General features: G+C 41.4%; 1 protein-coding gene across 5 annotated transcripts in view; it reads right to left on the minus strand.

Moving 5' to 3' along the window:
• The window catches only part of LOC121195296 (ephrin type-A receptor 5), a 49,183-nt gene extending 30,713 nt beyond the window's left edge, over positions 1–18,470 (minus strand). For 4 of the 5 annotated variants that reach the window (XM_041058676.1, XM_041058678.1, XM_041058675.1 and 1 more), the window contains exons 1-2: positions 18,411–18,470; positions 9,943–10,663 (exon numbers count right to left, since the gene is read on the minus strand). In XM_041058676.1, the coding sequence (XP_040914610.1) occupies positions 9,943–10,663; positions 18,411–18,449 (760 nt within the window). In that variant the 5' untranslated portion in view covers positions 18,450–18,470. The remainder of the gene's footprint in view (positions 1–9,942; positions 10,664–18,410) is intronic. The other variant, XM_041058677.1, reaches the window with a different exon arrangement.
• Between the last annotated feature and the right edge of the window lie 2,036 nt (positions 18,471–20,506).

Here is a 20,506-nt window from a genome sequence, read left to right on the forward strand (position 1 = left end):
TTAAAGATAAAACAGGTAACTTTTTTATTATTTATTATATTGTATATTCTTGCCAAATAGGAAATGTATTAAAAACATTTGCAATGATGATTGGTAAGTTCATGGAGTCAGTTTTAGACAACACAGTCAACTCCTACATTAGTCTGGCGGTATAGAGGTCCAGCATACAGATTCCTTCTTTGTAGAAGTCAACATCGAAAGTGGTCCACAGCAGCGGTGACAACATCAACATCATCGCTGTCAAAATGGCAATCACCAAGCTCCTCCTTCACCTTGAGGACCAGACAGTAACCTGAGAGTCCTGAATCAGGTCAAATCAGGTCAAAGACCTCCTCAGGTCTTGAGACTAAGGTAGCAGATGATTGCATGAAGGTCAATGTCCACTCTCTCAGACAGTGCTGACTTGCAGTTTTCAATTACCCGCGAAAAAAGTTATTAATGAAGACAGGCAGGTGGTTAGTTCCCTCGATCAGATGCTTTGTTTAATTGTCTTGACGGGAAACATCCGCTCACAAATGCATTGTTATACCTGATTACGCACAAATACACAGACACACACACACAGACACACACACACACACACACATCCTGTGGTGAGATTAGTTATGGTCATGCCTGGCTGACTGAAATGGCTCATTCCTCATTGCGAATGCAACCTGAACAGACGGCGTTGGTGGCATTAGCATGTGTGTGTGTGTGAGTGTGTATGTGCGTTGCCCTTGGGCGAGCTGTCTTTCTGATGCCACGCAGCTCTTAATGCACAGCACAAAGGGTAAAAGGTAATTAATATGCAATACACACTAATGTGCCGGTACGCAATTGTGCGTGTGTGTGTTTGTGTGTGAGGTTAATACGTAATTAATATGCATCACACACTGGCATCCCAGGCAATTAAGGATCCAGCGGTGTCCGCTGATGCTTCTTAACGAGCGTCCTCTTTAATTGGAAACATTTCACTGTAAACATGTTGATTTATATGACTGGCTGTCGTTTGGTGGGATTAAAGGGAGTAAGCGATTAAGGCAGAGGAAGAGATTCACACTTGAAGGGGTTGATGAGCACCACATACTCTTATTTCTTTATTGCTATGGGCATAGAGAGAATATAGATCCAAATATTACACTGCATTCCTATTGATATATAATTAGATTCATAAAGCTCTTGGGATCAAGGGTCAATTATCGTAAAAATTCTGACGGATTCACCGGGGCGATGAAAAGGATTCATGACTACTGTCAGTACCAGTTGGTTTGTTGGCCAACTGATGTGCCAACTGTGCTAAAAATATTGCATGTTAAGTAAAAGTTGTGCGTTTAAAGTACAGGCGCATTTCCAGCAAAATATACTCAAAGTATCAAATACACGTATTATGCACACATAACAAAGAACAAAAACCCAAATGGTTCACTCCATATACTGCACGTGACATCCACTTATATTTCCATCTTTCCTGTCACTCTTCCAACTGTACACAGATTCAGCAGGATTGACACAGAGGTAAACTTTGACACAAGAAACACAAAAAAATGGTAAGGCTGGATTTCAATACTATGCCTGCGTTGTTAACAGACACTATTGTGAACTAATAAACGAGCCAAGGAAACACAGTAAATATCCTGTTCCTGTATTTGTCCCACAGCGAGCTACTGGCCTAAGGAACATAAACACTGTCTCTTACTCTCTGTGCCGATTTGAGGGTGTGCACGTACGGGGGTTTCGTACCTCCGTGTATTATTTTTGTATTACTGTGTTTGTGTGCATGTCGCTGCATGTGTGCATGTGTATGTTCCGACGCACACTCATATTTGTGTACGCCTGTGTGTGAACGCAAACAAAGTCAGATGATAATACCATAATAATACACAATCAAGTCAATGGGCTTTTCCTGTCTGCTGGATGACAGAGGAGGGTCATTGTTTAGCACCCATTTATTCTCACAATCAGACCACAGGCAGAAACCAACAGGTCAAGAAGGTCACGATAACGGTCCTTCATAAACCAAATTGCTGGACCAGTGAACGTCTAGAGGGGAAGATTAAACATTAGCAATACATCATAATGATAAATCAAGTGTCAAGTTATGCTGACCATATGTGTTGGAAAATAATTCAACCAAGTGAATAACTATGACACTACATATTATATTACTATTTCAGCATTTAGTTGACACTCATTAACTTGAAAAAACTGAGTTGCTAGCAATGGACCGACAATTACGAACAAAAATTGCAAGCACCCACAAATTAGGTGTGCAAGGGTCAGGATCTCCTGAGACATGTGATATCTGAAAAAGGTGGAGGGGTAGACATGCAACGATTGTGCATGAAATTGCTTGTGAATCTAATAACATTTCTTTTGACCCATTTAAATACAAGTATGCAGAACATTCATGTCTCTGTGTGCGCATTCATGCATGTCTAGATGCATGTTTGCCGATGCATGATGCCGTGACCGCACAAGTCCTACGTTAAATTGCCCAGAAGCATGCTGATACACTTCTGTATGTACTTTCAATCCATTCAGAGGAAAAAATATGTTTTGGATTTTATTTTCAATGACTCAGAGGCTACAAGAAATTACCAGGTAATTAATTAATTTAGAGACATTAACAGGTTTGGCGTCACTGTTGTTTTCCTGGGACGCATCTGCATTGTACAGCTGAGATAACTTCTACTGTACAGTGGCTGTGTATGTCCAGATTTCCCCTGAAATAAAGTCCCTGAATGTCAAAGTTTGAGTTTGTAAATATATAAGCATGTGAAAATTCATGTAGGTAAAATGAAGAGGACAGCAACCAGGGCTATAAAATATATATAATGCAAATATGTGCAGCTTTGCTAATGTTAGTATCTGAGGGATTAGAGACAGCACAGAGATAAGAAAATCCAGCTTTACCATGTCAACAATATGTATCTGTTACAAAACTGTAATTTCTTTGTAAACTGTATCATATGGGAAACTCATCACATGACCTACATGCGTTGCTTGTCATGCAGGGGTCTGTAACTACCAGTCAAACCAGTCCTACAAGCCACCGCTGTCTGGGCCACTGGAGACAACCAGGCTTTCATGGAAAGAAGCTGGTTCTGCTGAATGTAACACTATATGAATATTTCACCAACTGCAGGAATGTGTGTGTCTTCGTGTGTGTGTGCGCTCTTGTACTTATATCTCTGTGAGGACACTGTAGTAGGCCCACATTCCTTCATAGACGGGTGTGAGGGCTTAGCTTTGGTTTTAGGGTTAAGCTCAGAATCAGATTCAAGTTCAGGTTAGGGCAAGAAATGGGGTTTAGTTATGATGGTTATAGCTGGAGTTAGGGGTCAGGCACTGCACTATGTCATTTAGGGTCCTGACAAGTGTAGGAAAAAATGTGTGTATATGTGTGCATGTTAGCAGGGGGAAGGGTAAAATGGAGGAAGCACTTCTGGGAAAGTCAGTTTACCCAACAAGCACTCAGGAAGCACTTTAGTTGTCATGACAGCATCACCACGTTGAGATGATGGGGTGATGGAGAGGGGGGTGGGGAGAAAGATGGAGGAGAGAGATAGAGAGAGAGAGAGAGAGAGAGAGAGAGAGAGAGATGCAGGACGAGAGTACACAGTGAGAGAGAATGTAGAGAAAGAAGCCAGTAGCAGTTTCCAACTGAACAAGATCTAAAGAGATGAATGGCGGCTCTTTCCAGAATAAATCCAGTCGATTCATATTTCAGGAGATGATGGAATCAGAAAGACTTCCTGCCACTTGCAGATTTCTGCGCCATCATTCACCATGATCTTCTGTCTTCGAAACAGTTTAAGGATGACAGAAATTCTATATTTGTAATGGTAACTAAATAATGTTTACATTTAAATTTAAAAGACACTGACGGAGATAGATCTTTTAGGTCCAGTGAGTGAATATTTGGTTGCTAACTATTCAGCTAAAGAAGGACACGGGGCTAATATTGTGTAGCTGACACTAATTTGAATAAATATAGCCACCAAAGATTTATGATGCAATCATTATGATTTGATGAGAAGAATAACTAATTTGCTCAGTGTTTCACCTCCATGACAGAAAATTAAATGATTGAATTAATTAAAAAAAAATAAATAAAAAAATCAAACTTTGTGGATAAACATACAACATTATGACATCTTTAGGTTTTGAATGTTACTGGACGATGTCTTCTATTTTTTATGTCTTACTTACATCTTGTAAATCCCATGTGAGATGGGCTGAAATGGCATGACACAAAAAATACAAAATAACTAAACTAAAGGAATGAATGAACAAATAAGTCCAACCAAAACCAAGGTCGTATTGGAAGTCCTTATCACCCCTATCAGCACATGTGGGTTATCATACTGAAATGGCAGATGCCAGTGCGATGTGTATGTCTCTGCGTTATGCAAGTGAGTGTAATACCCATGTCAGAACACCATCAACCACAAGTCCCACACCCGAAAGTGTGAGCTGCTCTCTCGCTATCCCAGAATTCCCCAGAGGCAGAAGGCAGAAATCTTCCTCACATTACTAAGCCAGGGAGTCAGTCTCTGATGGCAGCACCACCACCACCATGACCAGATCAAGTTTGACATATGCTGCAGTGACGTCTGACAGGCAGGCAAACACACAGGAACATTAGGGGAGCCCTGGCACCGAAACAAAGCATCGTCACAGGAAATCCAGCTCTACCCATGACACACTTAGACGACGCTCGCCGAACGAAATGCTCTGCCATTTTATTGTTCTACTAGCGAGCGGCACTTTATCATTCCAAGCACTTCTTTTAATTCATGATACAAACAGTCGCCCTCATTTTCATTTGTATTCCTCATTTGCTGTCATTCTTTTTCCTCCTCTCTGCGTGCTCCTACCCTCCCCCAGCTTCCCCTCCTCTCTTCCCCTGACTTTGCTGCCCATCTTGTACCTCCAAGTCCTTTTTTCTTCTGTCACGTGAATTCAGCGCAGCCTGAATCCTGCCTGAAAGCTGTCAATCTCAGGATTCCTTTCAGCCTTTATTTCATCTTCCCAATGTGGCATTCAGCTCTTATCCTGTCATTCCAACATCCAACTGAGCCCTTATTTCATTATTCCAGCATTGAATCCATCCCTTATTCCATTATTCCACCATTCCAGTATGTCATTTAGCTCTTTTACTATCATTACAACATTTAACTCAGCTCATGTGTCATTATTCCAACATTCAAGGGACATTATTCCACCCAACATCCCACTCAGCCTTTAATCTATCATTTCAACTATTCATTTAGCTCTTCTTCCATTAAAGAAACATTATTTCATCCAAAAATCCCATCATTCAGTCATTTCAGCCCATCTTCCACCAATACACCATCCCTGTTCTATTCAGTTATTCTGTCATTAAGTGTATGCACATGAACAAAAGTATTCTGGTTGTAATAAGGGCTTTTGTATCCGTTTTATGTGTTTGCACATGCAAACATCATATCCTGGTTCATAATACCCAGATAAGAGAAATGTAACTATGCTGGAGACAATAAACCATTTAAGCACATGTATGTGTGTTCTCACCCAATTTGCTTAGTAGTAAGTACCATAAAATAAAACCAAAAAATGTGGTCATAAAATCATGCTACTGCACCACAGTCTTGGCAACCAGTCTACAAACTGGGTTCATCCTAATAAATCTATGAAAGGAGCATAAAGAACCAGGTTCCTCATGATTCATACAAACGTCATTTCCTGAACATGATCCAAACCGGGATAAAACTCAAAACTGGGTTTCTTGTCATTCTGACACCGCAGTCAACTCTTCTACAAACCATCAACCATCAACAACCACATTCAACTCAAACATTATTCCAGTGCTCCATTCAGCCATTCCTTCTGGTATTCATTAAGCCTAAGTCACATCTGCGAAGCTGAACTCAATCTACAACCCCCCCCCCCCCTCCTCATCTCTCTCTTCATCCATCTGCCCACTTCTATCCTCAGTTATTCTTACTCTACTGTCATCGCCCCTAAAACGACACTCATCCATCTCTCTGCCCTCACATCCCGTAGTGTGAAATCTTCAATTTATCTAGTGTCCTCTTGTTTAGCCATCAGTTCTCCTCTCTGTACTCCTCCCATCCTTCCGTCTATCTATTCATCTATCTCCTCTCTTTAGTCTTGCTGGGCTGACAGTGCTGCAGGGTATCACCAATTATCTCAGCTAAAGTTGCGCCTACATCTATACATCTAAACCAATCATATACAGTATCTTTAGATGTCATCTGACACAACGCTACGCCTGGTCTAATGAGACAGGATTACTGCACGCTTTAAATGTAAATATATTTACTTTCCTGGCATCTTATACTTACTGTGCTGACATTTGAAAGAAAAAAAAATGAAGTTAACTATGCTGCCAAAAAAAAAAATAACAATAATGAATTGAATGGGACAGTAACAGAACAATGGATAGCACAAATGTTTATCTAACAATGCACTCCCGTACAGATGATACTGTACAGGTTTGTCCAATATTCTTCAGTATTTCCCCACTGTGGAAACTGTGTGCTGATGTGTGGTGGCTCAATGTTTTCCATAAATAGAGATATACTTCTATACAAAATGTTTGTGTGTGTCTGTGTGTGTGTGTGTCTGTGTCTGTGTATAACAGGAGGAGGGGGAGGGTAAAAAAGACAAGAGCTGCATTGTTTATGGAGAAAGACGTACAGATCTTTAAAGGTATGAAGGAGAGGGAAGTAGAGTGAGAGGCACTGGCATGAGTGTAAAAGACAGGAGTGCTAATGTAGTTGGCAGCAATAAACATGAAGAGAAGGGAGAGAGGGAGATGGATGGACAATGAATGATAGGCAGTCAGGGGAAAGAAAATGAGAGAAAGAGGAAAAAGAAAAAAGATGGAAGATGGAGAATGGAAAGACTGAGGTACTGACAAAGAGGAAGAAAGCAAAGGACTGAGACAATGAGAAAGAAGTTGAGATGTGAGAATGAGATAGAGCAGCAGAAGAGAGAGGAAGAAAAAGACAAAAAGGAGGCGGAAGAGGTGTCCATAACGTGTTCTGTCCTACATTCACAAAGGCTGCGTTAAATCATGCTCGACTAGGCAGCACATGCAGCCGGTACAACCAGGATCCACACAGACTTATGCATTTTCTCTCGTATGCACACAATGTACTGTATTCTGACCTGCAGCCCACTGATTCCCATTCTCTATTAAGACAAGCGTGCTTAAAACATTAACTGAAAAGGCTGAACAGGCTATCAAATAAAATGTGGTTATTACCAGTGCTCCATCTCTTTTTAAACAGCTCTACCCTTTTTAAAAAACACGCTGACATTCACAGAGAGGGCAAAACACACATAATGGAAAGAAAATTAAATCACTACATCCAGTGAAGCTTCTCCAATCCAGCCCAGCAGATGTTCACAACTTCCACATCTGAAAGGCAACCAGAAACCAAGCCATATAAGAAGACACTGAATACATAACTCCTCGCAGTATGGAGTCCAGGCAGTCTTTCAACGTCTCAGAAACAGAATTCAAAACTTCACACTGTGAGCGAATGAAACGCACATGAAAACTTGTTTGCTAAGGCAGAGAACACATATGGTTAGAAAGCTGAGAGAGAGGAAACCCTGCCATGTTTCTCTCTGTAGACACTTTCAAAGGCTGTCAGACTTTATAACAGTTTCATCTGCATTCAAAACAGTAAGAAAAAAAAAAAATCATCCTGTAGCTTCATCAATTGCAAGGATCAGGCTGTGTTCTGCTCTGACGGCTCACTGCCAAGTATGTTTACTTCTGTTCATATGAACATGATTAAAGAGAAATGAAATAAAAAATTAAATAAAACTGAAAAAAAAAACAAAAATTCACTCAATTTTACCGTGAACACTGTAGATGTTTTTATTCTAAAATGTTTAAGCAATGGAAAAAAAAAATAAAATAAAATTAGCATATCACACAACTTCATCTTCCTGGAATGCAAAACACTCCAAAACTCATTAAAATGAAAATCAAGTCCTGCAACCGTGAAACTTTGTTCTGCTGCGACAGGACAGTGAAAACAGCCCATCAGGCATACTGTCGGCTTTTTGCAAGACATGGTGGCAGGGTCAAATTTTATTACAGTGTCATGTAACACCCCAACACCTCTTTGTGAACAGGGGTGTGACGGGAATACGACTTTTTGGCTGCCTCTTTTAAGCTCAGTCCACACCAGAACTGACTCAGGTGTATTTTTTATTCATGTGTCATTAAACAAAAAGACAGTTGCAACAATGCATATACATACATATTAATTTTCCCTTTTACCACCAAAGTCCCCAGAGTGACTACCTGTATCAAGTGGGATTCATCCTCTGGGGATAAATATTTGTACGATTTAGCATTGCAATCCGTCTAAAAGTTCAATATATATTTATTTTTCGATGAAACTACTGTACATGTCATACACTTCTGAATATTCATCAACACGGTTCATGCTGACTCAACTCAACTCAAACCAGATTAGTCACAACTATATAAAGCATAACTGCCTATTCCATAACTGGGCAGCAAGCTAAAGCGTGGTAATCAGTGTATTATTCAGATTTTCTTTCTCCATGCAGTGGTACGCTTATGTGCAGTAAATAATCCTCAAAGATGTTCCTTTTCTAAACTACACACATCTTGTTGATGCAGTACAGAATGAGCTCTCAGGTATTACTGCTGAACACCAGAATGTTTTAAAGCCTTGTCAGCCACAGGTCTGTAACAGTGTGGGTCACTGCACAGGCTGATGCAGTATGACTCCAGGCAGGCCAGTGGCCTACTGACAGCTATTTCCTAATGATCTCCCCACAGAGGCTCCGTGTCTGATGAAGTAAAGCCACAGACGGTTTGTTACATAGCTACTATGTTTTGCCATTTGATAATAATGAACTGATCACAGCTGAAAGAGGTGCTAGTCCTGAAAGAGAGGGATTTACTGGAACACCACTAACTGCACTTCTCTAATATTCAAGCCAGTTTCCAATTATGTATCATACAAGCTTTGTTGCACAGGAATAATATAGTATATCTAGTGTATTAGCACTTGAGTCATTACAGAGGACATGGAAATGTTTTGAGCTATGGAGTGGGTTTATATAATTTGTATTTCTTATACTAAACATACACACTCACACTAACACACGTACAAATTAGAAAAGCAAAAAGTTGGTTCATCTCTTGAGACTGACAGTTGACTGGTGGAACATTGTGTGAAGAGATGAAACACTCAAGAGCTACCAGATGATCACACGTTTCAATTTTCTGTACCACATAGCCTCATGCTGCTGCAATAACTGTTCTCTGGAATTTTTTTTTTCCTGAAATTTCGCTATGCTGCTCAAAGCTGCTCTTGGTTGCAAGTAGGAGTCTGGTGTGCAAGTCTGAAAATTGAGTAATTTAAAGACAGCACAGAGGAAAATTTCAGAGGAGCGAAGGAGAGAAAAATAGAGAGGCCCTGGGTGCCCGTGGAAATGGCAGTTAAGGTCGGCGGTGGGAATGTTTGGGCTCGAGTCGGAGCAGAACAGCGGCTGCATGAGAGCAGCAAAGTGCTGCGGGGCTCAGGGGAATACCCTGCACTAAGCTGAGGAGAAACACACATACACACACACACAGAGTGCGAAAACACCCTTAGTAAAAGAATAAACAGATCCATACACACACTCAAGCGCACAATCCTTAAAACAAACATGTGCATGGATATAAAAATAAACGCACGGGATGAAGATAGTAACCCAAAAGAACAACATACATCAATGTGCACTCACAAACCTGAAGAGACCAAAAAAATTGAACACTGGACACTGGACAATGATATGAAAAATAAAAAGCAGCAAATTCTCACATTTGATAAACTGGAATCAGTAATTTCTGCCACTTTTCTTTGATAATTAACTACTTCAGCTTTACGTCACACACAAATTTTCCACTCTCACCTTGACAGGATCCGTTGAGTTCCTCAAACCCCGGCTGGCATACACACTTCCCGATAGGCACCAGCCATTCTCCCTCTGTGCTGCAATGCATCCTGGGAGGCTCATATAAAGGCAGGGAGTTATTAACGCAGCGGCCCACTACCTCCACCAGCTGCGAGGCCTCTGAGCCTGGGATTGTGTCGGGGAACTCGGCCAGACTCTTCACTAGAAACGGGCAGCGTTTGTAGAAAACCCGCACTGAGACTAAAGCAATGCAGGCCCCCAAATCCTGAAATGCCAGGTAGAAGCCCTTCCGGGTCAAAGGACCTAAATCGCGGACTTCAGTGTTGAGCTTCATCACGCGGTCCCCCAGGTCCAGCTCTGTGAAGCTCTCGTCAGCCGCTATGGTGTCAATTTTGATGTATCTGCTTTCCTTCATCGCTCTGTCTTCCTCCTCCGTCATCCCCGTTCCATCTCTCATCTCTCCGTCCTCCATTTCCTCCTCATCCCCATTCGTTTCATAGTAATACATGTTAAATGTCTCCTTGCAGGTCCCAACCCCACCAGGAAGGCTGTTGCAGTCTCTAAGTGTGAACTTGAGCTCGATGAAGACCCGCTGGGCGCCCTCGGTCAGGATCCAATTGGTGTGGAGCCAGTTGTTCTGGTTCTGCTCCATAACCCGGCACACTTGGTAGGTATGGATGGGGGCGTAGTCCTCGTCTACTTCACCGATCTCCTCCCACTGAGGGAGAGAAAAGGAGCAGATTAAAGGAGGGGAAGGGGAAAAAGAAGGGAAAGAAAACAGAAAACAAAACAGTATCCCTTCCCTGTGCCTGTACCTGATAACAGGGATGTAGAGCTGCTCACAAACACTGGTTTAATCTTAAAAGTACCTGGTAAATGTTAGATACATGTAGTTGAGTACAAAGTACAATATGCCATTCTGAAATGTAGTGAAGTAGTAGTATAAAATGGAAATTTTAAGCACCTGAGTAAATCGACTTTCCACCACTGCTGACTGACAAGATTTAATATTTGAGAACTTTGCCTCCTTTTGTTCTGGTGGTTTTGTGGAAAAACATGGCTATAGTCCTCAAAGCAAGGAATTTTAAAAAAGAGTATAGTTTTGGCCTCAGTGTCAAAACTGGTGGTATTATATCTGTGCTAGTATTATAAAAATTCAAATGATACCCTCAGCAATGCCTTTCTGAATGGCTTAACAGTGGTGAGGAAAGGGTGAGCGTGTGCATGAGTGTGTGTCTCTGTACAGATAGAAGAATAATCCTCATTCCTTCCACCTCATTTCCTCCTACTGCAACCGACAGAAAAGAATGAGATAGTGTTATGGGGTATATATGCATTTGCCATGAATGAGGGGTGGAGCTCTTGTCAGCGAAAAAAAGAATTAATGTGCACTTATAGGTGTGTTCATCTGTGTGTACTGTTTAGCCATACCTCTGTGAAGTGTGTGTGTGTATCCATTCCTGCCTGTGTGTGTGTGCACATATGTAAATGATTCTGTCAGTGTTCAAAGCTTGTGTGTATGTGAGCGTCTGCATCCATGCCTGTGTATGTGTGTGTGTGTCAGACAGCAGCATTAATTCCCTCTGCAGGTCTCCTGGGATATGGCTATTATCTGCATCACTAGCACTCTCCCATGGCTAATACAGGCGCTTCATCATGTCACCGTAATATGGCCAGAGGGACCAGACTATGATCTGGTGTTATAGCTTAATAGCCCATATTAATCAATCCTTGCTGTAGCTGTTGTGTACAACCTTCTGTCTTTGTCTTTTCACTCTCTTCTCTCAGTCTTGTTCACCATCTGTCTTTTTTAATGATCTTTTTTTCTTCCTCTCTGCTTTAGTCTCTCTTTTGTTTTAAGGTTATTATCGCTTAGTTTCTGAACCATTCTGTGAATGAACGCAGGCATTGTCACGTGGTTTTATACAGCATATGTGTGCTGTTAAATGCACGTCTTTGTGTTGATATGTTTATAGTGTGTGTGTGTGTCATTGTGATGATCAGTTTCAATTTTAGACCTTGAAAGTGAGGACATTTTGAATGTCATCAATTCTTTGGAGGTCTGTCTGAGGGTTCAGACATGGCTCCAAAGTTAAGGTTAGACTTAGGATCAGGTCAAATGTAGGGTTACATGCAATATGTTGATGAGGAAGTATAGATGCACAAACACATCAGTGTATGCCTGTGTGTGAGTGAGTCCCTATCTCTCCCAGACTCTAGCCCAGTCAGTCCCAGTGCAGACATTAAGCCTCTTACTGGTTAGATCACACAGATCCACCAGCCTGCTCTGAGCTTTACACAGCTTAACACACACACACATGCACACACACAGCAATCATTACTGGCAGCCCAGCAGGGAGCGGAACAGATGACCTTCTCTGGTTTTGCTTGGAACCAAATGGGTTCTGTATCTGTGGATAAAGCGTGGTTGCCATTGTTGCCACTAGAAATCTTCCCACTCTGCAGCTCGACTGCATTAATGGTGTTTGATTGCTAATGGAAATGGGACACAACACTCGCATTAGCTAACTCTTTAAACTGAGTCATCAAACAGTGATTTAACACAAGCCTTTAGTTTGCAAATAAATACCCTGTATGAAACGAGCTTAGAAACACAAACTTTCGATAAAGCTTAGCAGGGTTCAAACTCTAGATTTTCATGAAATGGTGTCCTTACTTCCTTGTGGTGTATTTCATTTTGAAATAGGAGCAATCTATCTCAAGTATAAAAGTACTTTTAGTTTTAGTTATGAGATTACGATGATGTGACCATGATGTGACCACCGAGCATGCACGGTTTTCCAGGAAGCGGTAGGTTTCTAGAAAGTTCGAGTGCCTATCTCATGGGATCATTAAAGACTGCAGTAGATGGTATTAGGCGTGTAGGGTCCTCAGGGGTTAAATACAAAGCTCGGTGTAAAGAGCAACGCACTAACACCACAAGGTCAGGACCACCCGAGCTGATAATGTGAGCTGCCCGAGTAGTGCACTAAATAGTTTACAATTTAAAATCAAATTACTGTTGGTATGTTTGTTTTATAGTAGCTCTATTTCTGCTTTGCCTCTTCATCTCTCAGTGATTGTCCAAAACAATTCACAGGGCCTTTGTTTTAAAAATGTGATATTATAATCTTCGGTGCACCCACCTCACCTTTCATGCAATTCACACAACCTCTTCTTAAAGGGTCAGTTCACTCAAAGTCCAAGAAAGAGATGTTTTTTCCACTTATCCCTTGTGGTATCTAGCCCTACAGATACTTTGGTAAGTACATGCTTTCACATGTTTTTTTTAGAGATCTCTGCTTAAAACAAAATCCCTGTTACTCAGAAAATGCTTGCTGTGTGCAGTTTGTATTGGAGGTACTACTTTCAAAGAAGCTTCTACAGAAGTTGTTCACAGCAAAGACTGAATTATCCTGAGTAGCCATGACACTGTTTCCAAAAAAGAAAAGTCTCTCTTGAGGTTCTTAAATGTATGTTTTTGAGTAACACCAACCAAATTCCTTGTATTCACACCTTGACACATAAAACCGAAACTATCTGCATAACTAGAAACCACTAGCAGTTTTTTTTTTTTTGGCTGAATGGATGCTTTATTGGGAACAATCAAAAAAGCCAACAGACTGAGAGTTCTGGGTCCCAGTGGTGGTAAATGGTCCCAGTAATTAAAGGTTTTCAATTTCAGCCCTTTCAGACCCTCTCAACCAGCCCCTACCTCTCTTTCACTCCTGCAGGGTCTCTTCTCTACCTTCTGCCCTTTTCTACTTTGCTCCCTCAAATGAACGGCCCCTATAGGCATATTTCTAGCTCCTCATTAGTGTGTGTTTGTTTTGTTGACTATTATGTGTGTGGGTGTGCTCATGCGTCCGTGTGTCACATCCGTCAGCAGCCCCCCCGTGGTGGCTGAGTGCCCTCCTGGCTCTAAGTCTATAAAGCTGTCCACAACTTATTATTACTCCCCATTACCGCTGACTGTCATGACATTATAATAGATCTGTCCTTCTCACTCCTTACCATACAATAATCCCCCTAAACCTTAACCCTAACTAACCCCCCACCCATCCCCCTCTCGCTTTTTCCCTATTTCTGCCTCCATCTCATCCACTCTAACATCCCTCTTCTCATGCCTCATTCCTCTGCTTTTTCAGTTCAACCATGTCTATCATTATTTTCCCTCTATGTGTCCTCTATTCTTCCTTTAATTATCCCGTCTTAAGTCTAACCCAGAAACACTGTTCGACCATTTCCCCCACTTCCTCCATCTCTCCGCCTTCCCCTTGCAGCTTCTGACTTCTTCTCTTCCTCCTTGTCCCTGATATCTGCTGCTCTCCCTTTTCCCTTCTTAAACTTCTCCTTCCCTCCCTCCTGTCACACTTCAAGTTAATCTCCACAGTTTGCTTATCTGTCTCTTCTGTCCCCTTTACCTCTCCTCGTCTTCCTTCCTTCATGGTACTGTAATGTGCTGATGGGAAAACACAGAGGATCCATTGAAAAGCATAAGAGCTGCAGCACAACAAATCTCTAAGCAAACACTCCTTGAACTGCTCAAACAGGCGCTCCCCTTCCTCATTAGGGACAGATAGTCTGAGCCCTGACACACTAAGCCAACTGTTAGCTGTCACTGGGCACCATCGTTAAGCGCCTGTGCCCGACCGCTGCACAGAGTTTTTGCAGTGTGTTCAGCACCTTTGACGCTAGCTTGCCCTCATCTTTGCTCAAGTGAGCATGCTGAATCAGAGAGGCAGTCAATGAAAGAGGGCTCTCAAACTGGCTGCTCAGCCTGGCGAATCAGTGATTAAACCCATTTAGTGTGGTTTCACCTTATTTTTGGTTTTGCCTTTTTTTTCCCCCTCCTTGCACAAGCTGATCGGCTCACATCATTTCACACTGAGTGTGGAAAGCAGATTCCACCAACTGAACACAATTGGTAGAATCTCACAGTTACACTCTCCAGTGTTGTTGTTAAAGCTTATTGTCTGAAAAAGATCAGAATCAGGACATCCAGGACCCAGAGCGGTGAGGCTGTGTGTGTGTCCAGTTTCTGACTGAGCCTAACATTAACATTAACCTAAGCAACTTTTAGCTTAGTTTCTGTAACGACTTTTGAATGCAATGATTATATTTCCCTACAACTGCGTAACGTGAAGTATACCACAAAAACATATCAATTGAAAAGATTTCTGAAGAACAGTCACCAGTGTTGCTTGGAAGATGTCTTTTCCGTGAGGACCACAACTACAGGCCTCAAATAAACACAATTTGAATGTTCTTATTTTAAATTAATCAGCCGAAGGCAAAAACAAAACAATACTTCACAGTACTAAGTGCAACCTTTTGTCAGACATGTTCTCAGTTCGTATTCTGAGCACGTGCCAAGACAGATTCAGTGGTGTGAAAATGGTGGGCTAGATTGGCGTCTTGGGTGTTGGGGTTTTCTTCTTACTTTATCCTCTCGCACACGCTCAGAATGAGCTGCCCGTCAGCCGTCAGCTCACCATCAACTACAGTCTTTGTGTTTTCTTCTGATCTAAGTTTTAACAGAAGAATTGAGGTGATGCAAAGCAACACAGAGGTTTTCATCAGTCCGCCTTTGTCAGCACTAGCTTCTTTGTGGTTGGCTTAGTGTGTCACGGCCTTAAAAGACCCGGTAAGCATTGCCTACTCATGTTCAGATAAGGACAGAATAATATGGCAGACTGATGGGGCATAATGGAGACAGATGGGTTTGACAGCAAAAGAATCCATATTGTGAGATTCATCCCTTTAATGACACCTTCCTTCCTTCCTTCCTTCCTTCCTTCTTTCTTTCTTTATTCTTGTCCCTTCATGAGGCTCAAAGATGCAGCAGATAAAAGCCTCCATCTAATGTCATATGATCAGCAGCCCACCCAATCTACAGCCAAGCATTTCTCCGATGCAAAGGGAGCACAAAGTAATGGAGGTATTAGATAAAGGGTTGACAGCCAAATAGTCCCAATGGGCAGGGGAACAAAATTCCACCATGTTTTTTTTTTCTTATCTTCAGCTTCATGTCTTTTGTCCCCTTTTTCTGTCCAACACGACCTTAATATTAATGCTGAGGAGTCAAACTTTCGTTAACCAACTGAAATTCCAATCATGACATTTTTAAATACCAGCTAAATGTCCTGTGAGTTTCAAATTACTTTATTGAACTTTGGTGGTTGTTTTATTTATAATTACCTTGTTTTTTGCATAAGCAAAAAAGAAACTTTGGATTAGTGTCCAACATTCTGTCTCTTCACAAGTGTTAACTGCATTACAGTCTGTCCACAAGTATTTCTTTCTGTTCTTTTGTCTCCATCCAAGACCCTCATCAACCTCACCTGCCCTGCTGGTGTCTGACATCCACAGTGAGACATGGGGAGGAGACAAAAAGTAATTTTTAAATGCCACATACTCTGTCCTTTCTTTCGTCTTTATCCAATTTATCTTTGTCTTCTTGACTCCCAATCCGCCCTCTTCTTCTTTTTTTTTTCTTTCCTACCTTCAGCAGTGATTTTCACTCCCCTACTTCAAAACAGGAGGAGACAGAGGACTTACATTCTCGAGGTCACAGGAAGCCTGGTTTCTTCTCTCTCACACTCTGTCTGTCTCAGGCTGTCACAGTCTTACTGACTGCAGTTCTCCATCTCTCTCTAATTCTCTCCACCTCTGCCTCACACCACATCTGTCTCCACATTGCCAGATTAAACTGCTAGGGGGCCTCAGGGTAAAAATTTTGCTTTGGTCCCCTGCTTGCTACAGCATGATGTCTCCAAGCCAGATTTCAAAATTAGATTTTTTTTTCTCTTTTTTTAAAGGGCGTCTGTTAAGGTCTTTATGATTTCAGTTAATGCAGCGCTTGTGCATAAAGAAGAGAAGAAGCCTCACCTCTAAACATTGAATTTCAGGGAACTTATCATAGATGAGAGGAAAAGCATTTTAAGAGAAAACGATCCGTGTTTCACAATCAACAGTCTTCAGTTTCAAGCTATAAGTGTTGTGGTCTTCACTGCACTGTGTCCAAACATGAGGCACATGACATGACTGAGAAGAAAATGGGATACAGAGTCAAACAAATGTTTGGGAGGGGGGGGGGGGGGGGGGGGGGGGGTGAGAGCTGGGCCAGAAAAAAAAAAAAGTGAAGAATGTGAGAAGAGGCGATGATGGGGATTGAAGGGAGGAGGAGAAAACGAGGGATGAAACAAACCATCTGGAACAGGAGACTAAAAAAGGAAAAAAAAAAAATCAAACAAACAATATCCTCGATATCTTATTTAGCCACGGCAGACTACTGCTGCCAAGTGTGAATGCACGTCTGTGTGAGTGGAGAATGTGAGAGAGCATGCTGCAGATTGGGCACTGTCGTATAAATAGTGAACATGAGAAGAATTACAATTGCCAACACGGATAACGTCTGTTATTTAAAATGCCAAACAGGGAAGATTTATTTCATCTCACAAGTTTACTAGAAAAAAAAAAAAGACATTTCAATCACCTTAAACTGTAGCTGAGGAAAAACATAACAGCTAATAAGAGAGAATGTCGTAATGAAATCCTTACATTGTCCTATCCCATCTTTAATTTTCTCTCTCTCCATCTACCCTGAATGCAGTTATTTATGCAGCTGCATTGTCAAAAACCACACACCATAATCACATCTTCATTAATATGACTGCGCATACGGCTGCTTTTGTCAGCACTATCTCTCCCATCTACACACAGCCACACAGAGGGCCGTGATTTGAATACCCAGAGATGAGAAAGCGCTAAGGTCAGCACTATCGGACCGGCGGGTATAGCTGCTTATTTGCCAACAGGAGTTGCGACTATATGAGGAATCTTTCCATGTGGATCAAATGGATGCACAAATGAATTTCTGTTTAAACCAACAACAGCACTATCAATCCCCTTGGGGTCAGGGAATTACATTTTTTTCAAGGAAAGGTGTCAGACTGGGCTGTGAACTACTGTCTCAGGAGTCGAGGAGGTCTTAAAACTCTAGAATATGTTATTAAATGTTTTTAAACACCACTTCTTTTTCATTAAAATACACTATATAATACCATGAAATAACTATTTTCCAACTCTAGTAAGTCATTCTCTAATTAGCCATTGCCCTGGGAAATGGAAATTCAATTCCTGGCTTGAGAATAATATATTCCATGGTGACTTTCAATATCTTATTCATGAATTCAATTTACCCTGATAATGAACTAAGAGTTCTTGGAAATGAAACAACCTTTAACCTTGATAAAACAAATGAAGTACCTGCACTTATAGGCCTGCTATTCAGTGTAAAATGATAAAAGTTGCAGATGTCTTTTGTCACACCCAGAAAGTGAGTTTTCGACTTAAACTACCAAAACTGTGCTCGCAAGCTGTAGGTGATCATGTTGTTTTAGAGAGAAGTTAACTTTCTGGTCTATATCTGATATATACATCTATGTAATTGTCAAACTTACCCCATTCTTAGGGTAGGCCACCCATCCCAGGTCTCCCATCACAGAGCGGGAATCCAGCAGGTTCACTGTTAAAAGATTAAAAGCACAGTCAGTACAGACAACCAACCAACCAACCAACCAGTCAATTAATCAAAATAAATGAGGACGTGATTGAAACATTTACCTCCTTATCTTAAAAACATTCTCTAGATGTTAATTATTTTTTATTCACTTATGATATAACCATTTGCAACCATTATAGGTATTCAGCTGATGAAGGTCAAGATTTGTTACATGTGCATCACAAAGGCTGATTGTTGTGTAGATAAGCTGCAAATAAGTTTTGAGAAGTGACACCACCTTTATCATGAACTGAGGATTTAAAGAAAGAGAGTTTGATCAGAGTTTGATGTCATAAATTTCACTCCAGATCTGTTCCCCCAACTAAATCTTGGCACAAATAACAGGATTTCCACTGGTGGACATGTTTTCAAAAACTAATTTACAATTTCAAATCTAATGAATGGGTTAGGATGTAATTTATTCCATAAATCTTTGTGTCTCTTGAGCACTTTCTATTTGTTTAATACAAGTCACCAGTGTTAAAATGAAGACACGTTTGAGAATTTGAAAGCAATTTTGGCGTACAGTACTTTTTCATGCCAAGAGTCTCTTCATGAGTCTCGGCTGACATGACACTTGGCACAGCCTGGAGTGTTGTGTTAAAAACTGTGGCTATTATCCACACTCATTAGCGGAAATGCAGTTGTGTGCATTACGTTGACCATAAATTGGTGCCCAACTTTTTCTACCCTGGGGTTCAAGTAATTCAGAGTCTGCAACGCAGCTGGGCCCATTACACAGGCCTTCACCTCCCAAAATTACTTTTTCAAGTGAAAAAAAATAAAAATAGATTAACTGTCCACAGCAACATGTGCAAAGCCACTGGGAGTAACGAGTGAAGTTTTCACAGACAGCTGCTTGTTGATGTGCCATGCACGTAAGACGCAGCTGGTCCGGCGGAGATTCCACGCTGAGAAGTTGCTCAGCCAGAGCTGTGAGAAGCAGGGGTGCTGAGGGTGCTGCAGCAACCCCACCCCCAGGTGGCCGACATGCATTTGCATTATTATTATTATTATCATAATTTTTCTTCTGCATTACACCCCACTCTCCTGATTCCTGTCACTGACAGCAGGCCTATCCTGCTATTTTTTCATATTATTGTGAGGCAAGTTTTCCAGTTGGTTTCCTGTATCCTGTACAGCCTTCTGTAGTAATCTGTCTGTAGACCTGTTGATCCGTCGTGTCATGAGGTTTGGATTGACTTAAGACAGCCTCTCCAAATGTACAAAATACATTTCAAATCTAGCTTCTGGCCAACAGTGGCACTCTGCGCTGTCAGTGTAGTTATCTTGATTTCTTCTGACATACTGTTGTATTGGTTCGCGGATTTAACTTCTCGATGCTGTCGAGATGTGATTTACTATGTTGCAAAAAAAGTAAATAAGTTTAACTGTGATGCTGTGGCTTGGTTTTAATGCCTGTATGAACTGGTTTATCGAGAAAATCTAATAAAAATGGTGGATCATGATGCAACAGATGCAGCAGCCTCGTCAGTCTGTCCCTGAATTCTTGGTATTTACCTTTTCTCTGGCTACGGGGTTGAACACAGCTCTCAGCTCAAACCGATCCATTAAAATCCTCCTCTCTCAGCTTCTCAGTCGAAAGCTGTCAAGTGCAATTACCTTTCCATCTTCTCCTGTGTTGCACTGGTGACAGTGTAGTCTTGTGAATTCTGTCTTATCTTGCCTATCAGTGTGTCCAACTGCTTCTTCGACAAAAAAAAAAAAGTCACAAAAGTTCTTGTTCAAAGAGGCAACTGTGAGCTCGCAGAGGTGTTTTTGGATACATTTGGAGGCAGTTTACAAAGGTCAAAAGCAGTTAACATGTCTCCAGACTGCCACCTTTTCTTTGATGGTCCTGTGTCCTTATGACAGCTTCAGACTCTGGTTTACACTAAGAGTAAATCTTGAGGATGACATGGCATGGATGAGTTCTACAGCGTCAACATGGAGCTCAGCTTGAGGCTTGTTCAGTCAGTAGCCTGATCAGGACTC

Source organism: Toxotes jaculatrix, chromosome 16 (genome assembly GCF_017976425.1).
Source record: "Toxotes jaculatrix isolate fToxJac2 chromosome 16, fToxJac2.pri, whole genome shotgun sequence".
NCBI lineage: Eukaryota > Metazoa > Chordata > Actinopteri > Toxotidae > Toxotes > Toxotes jaculatrix.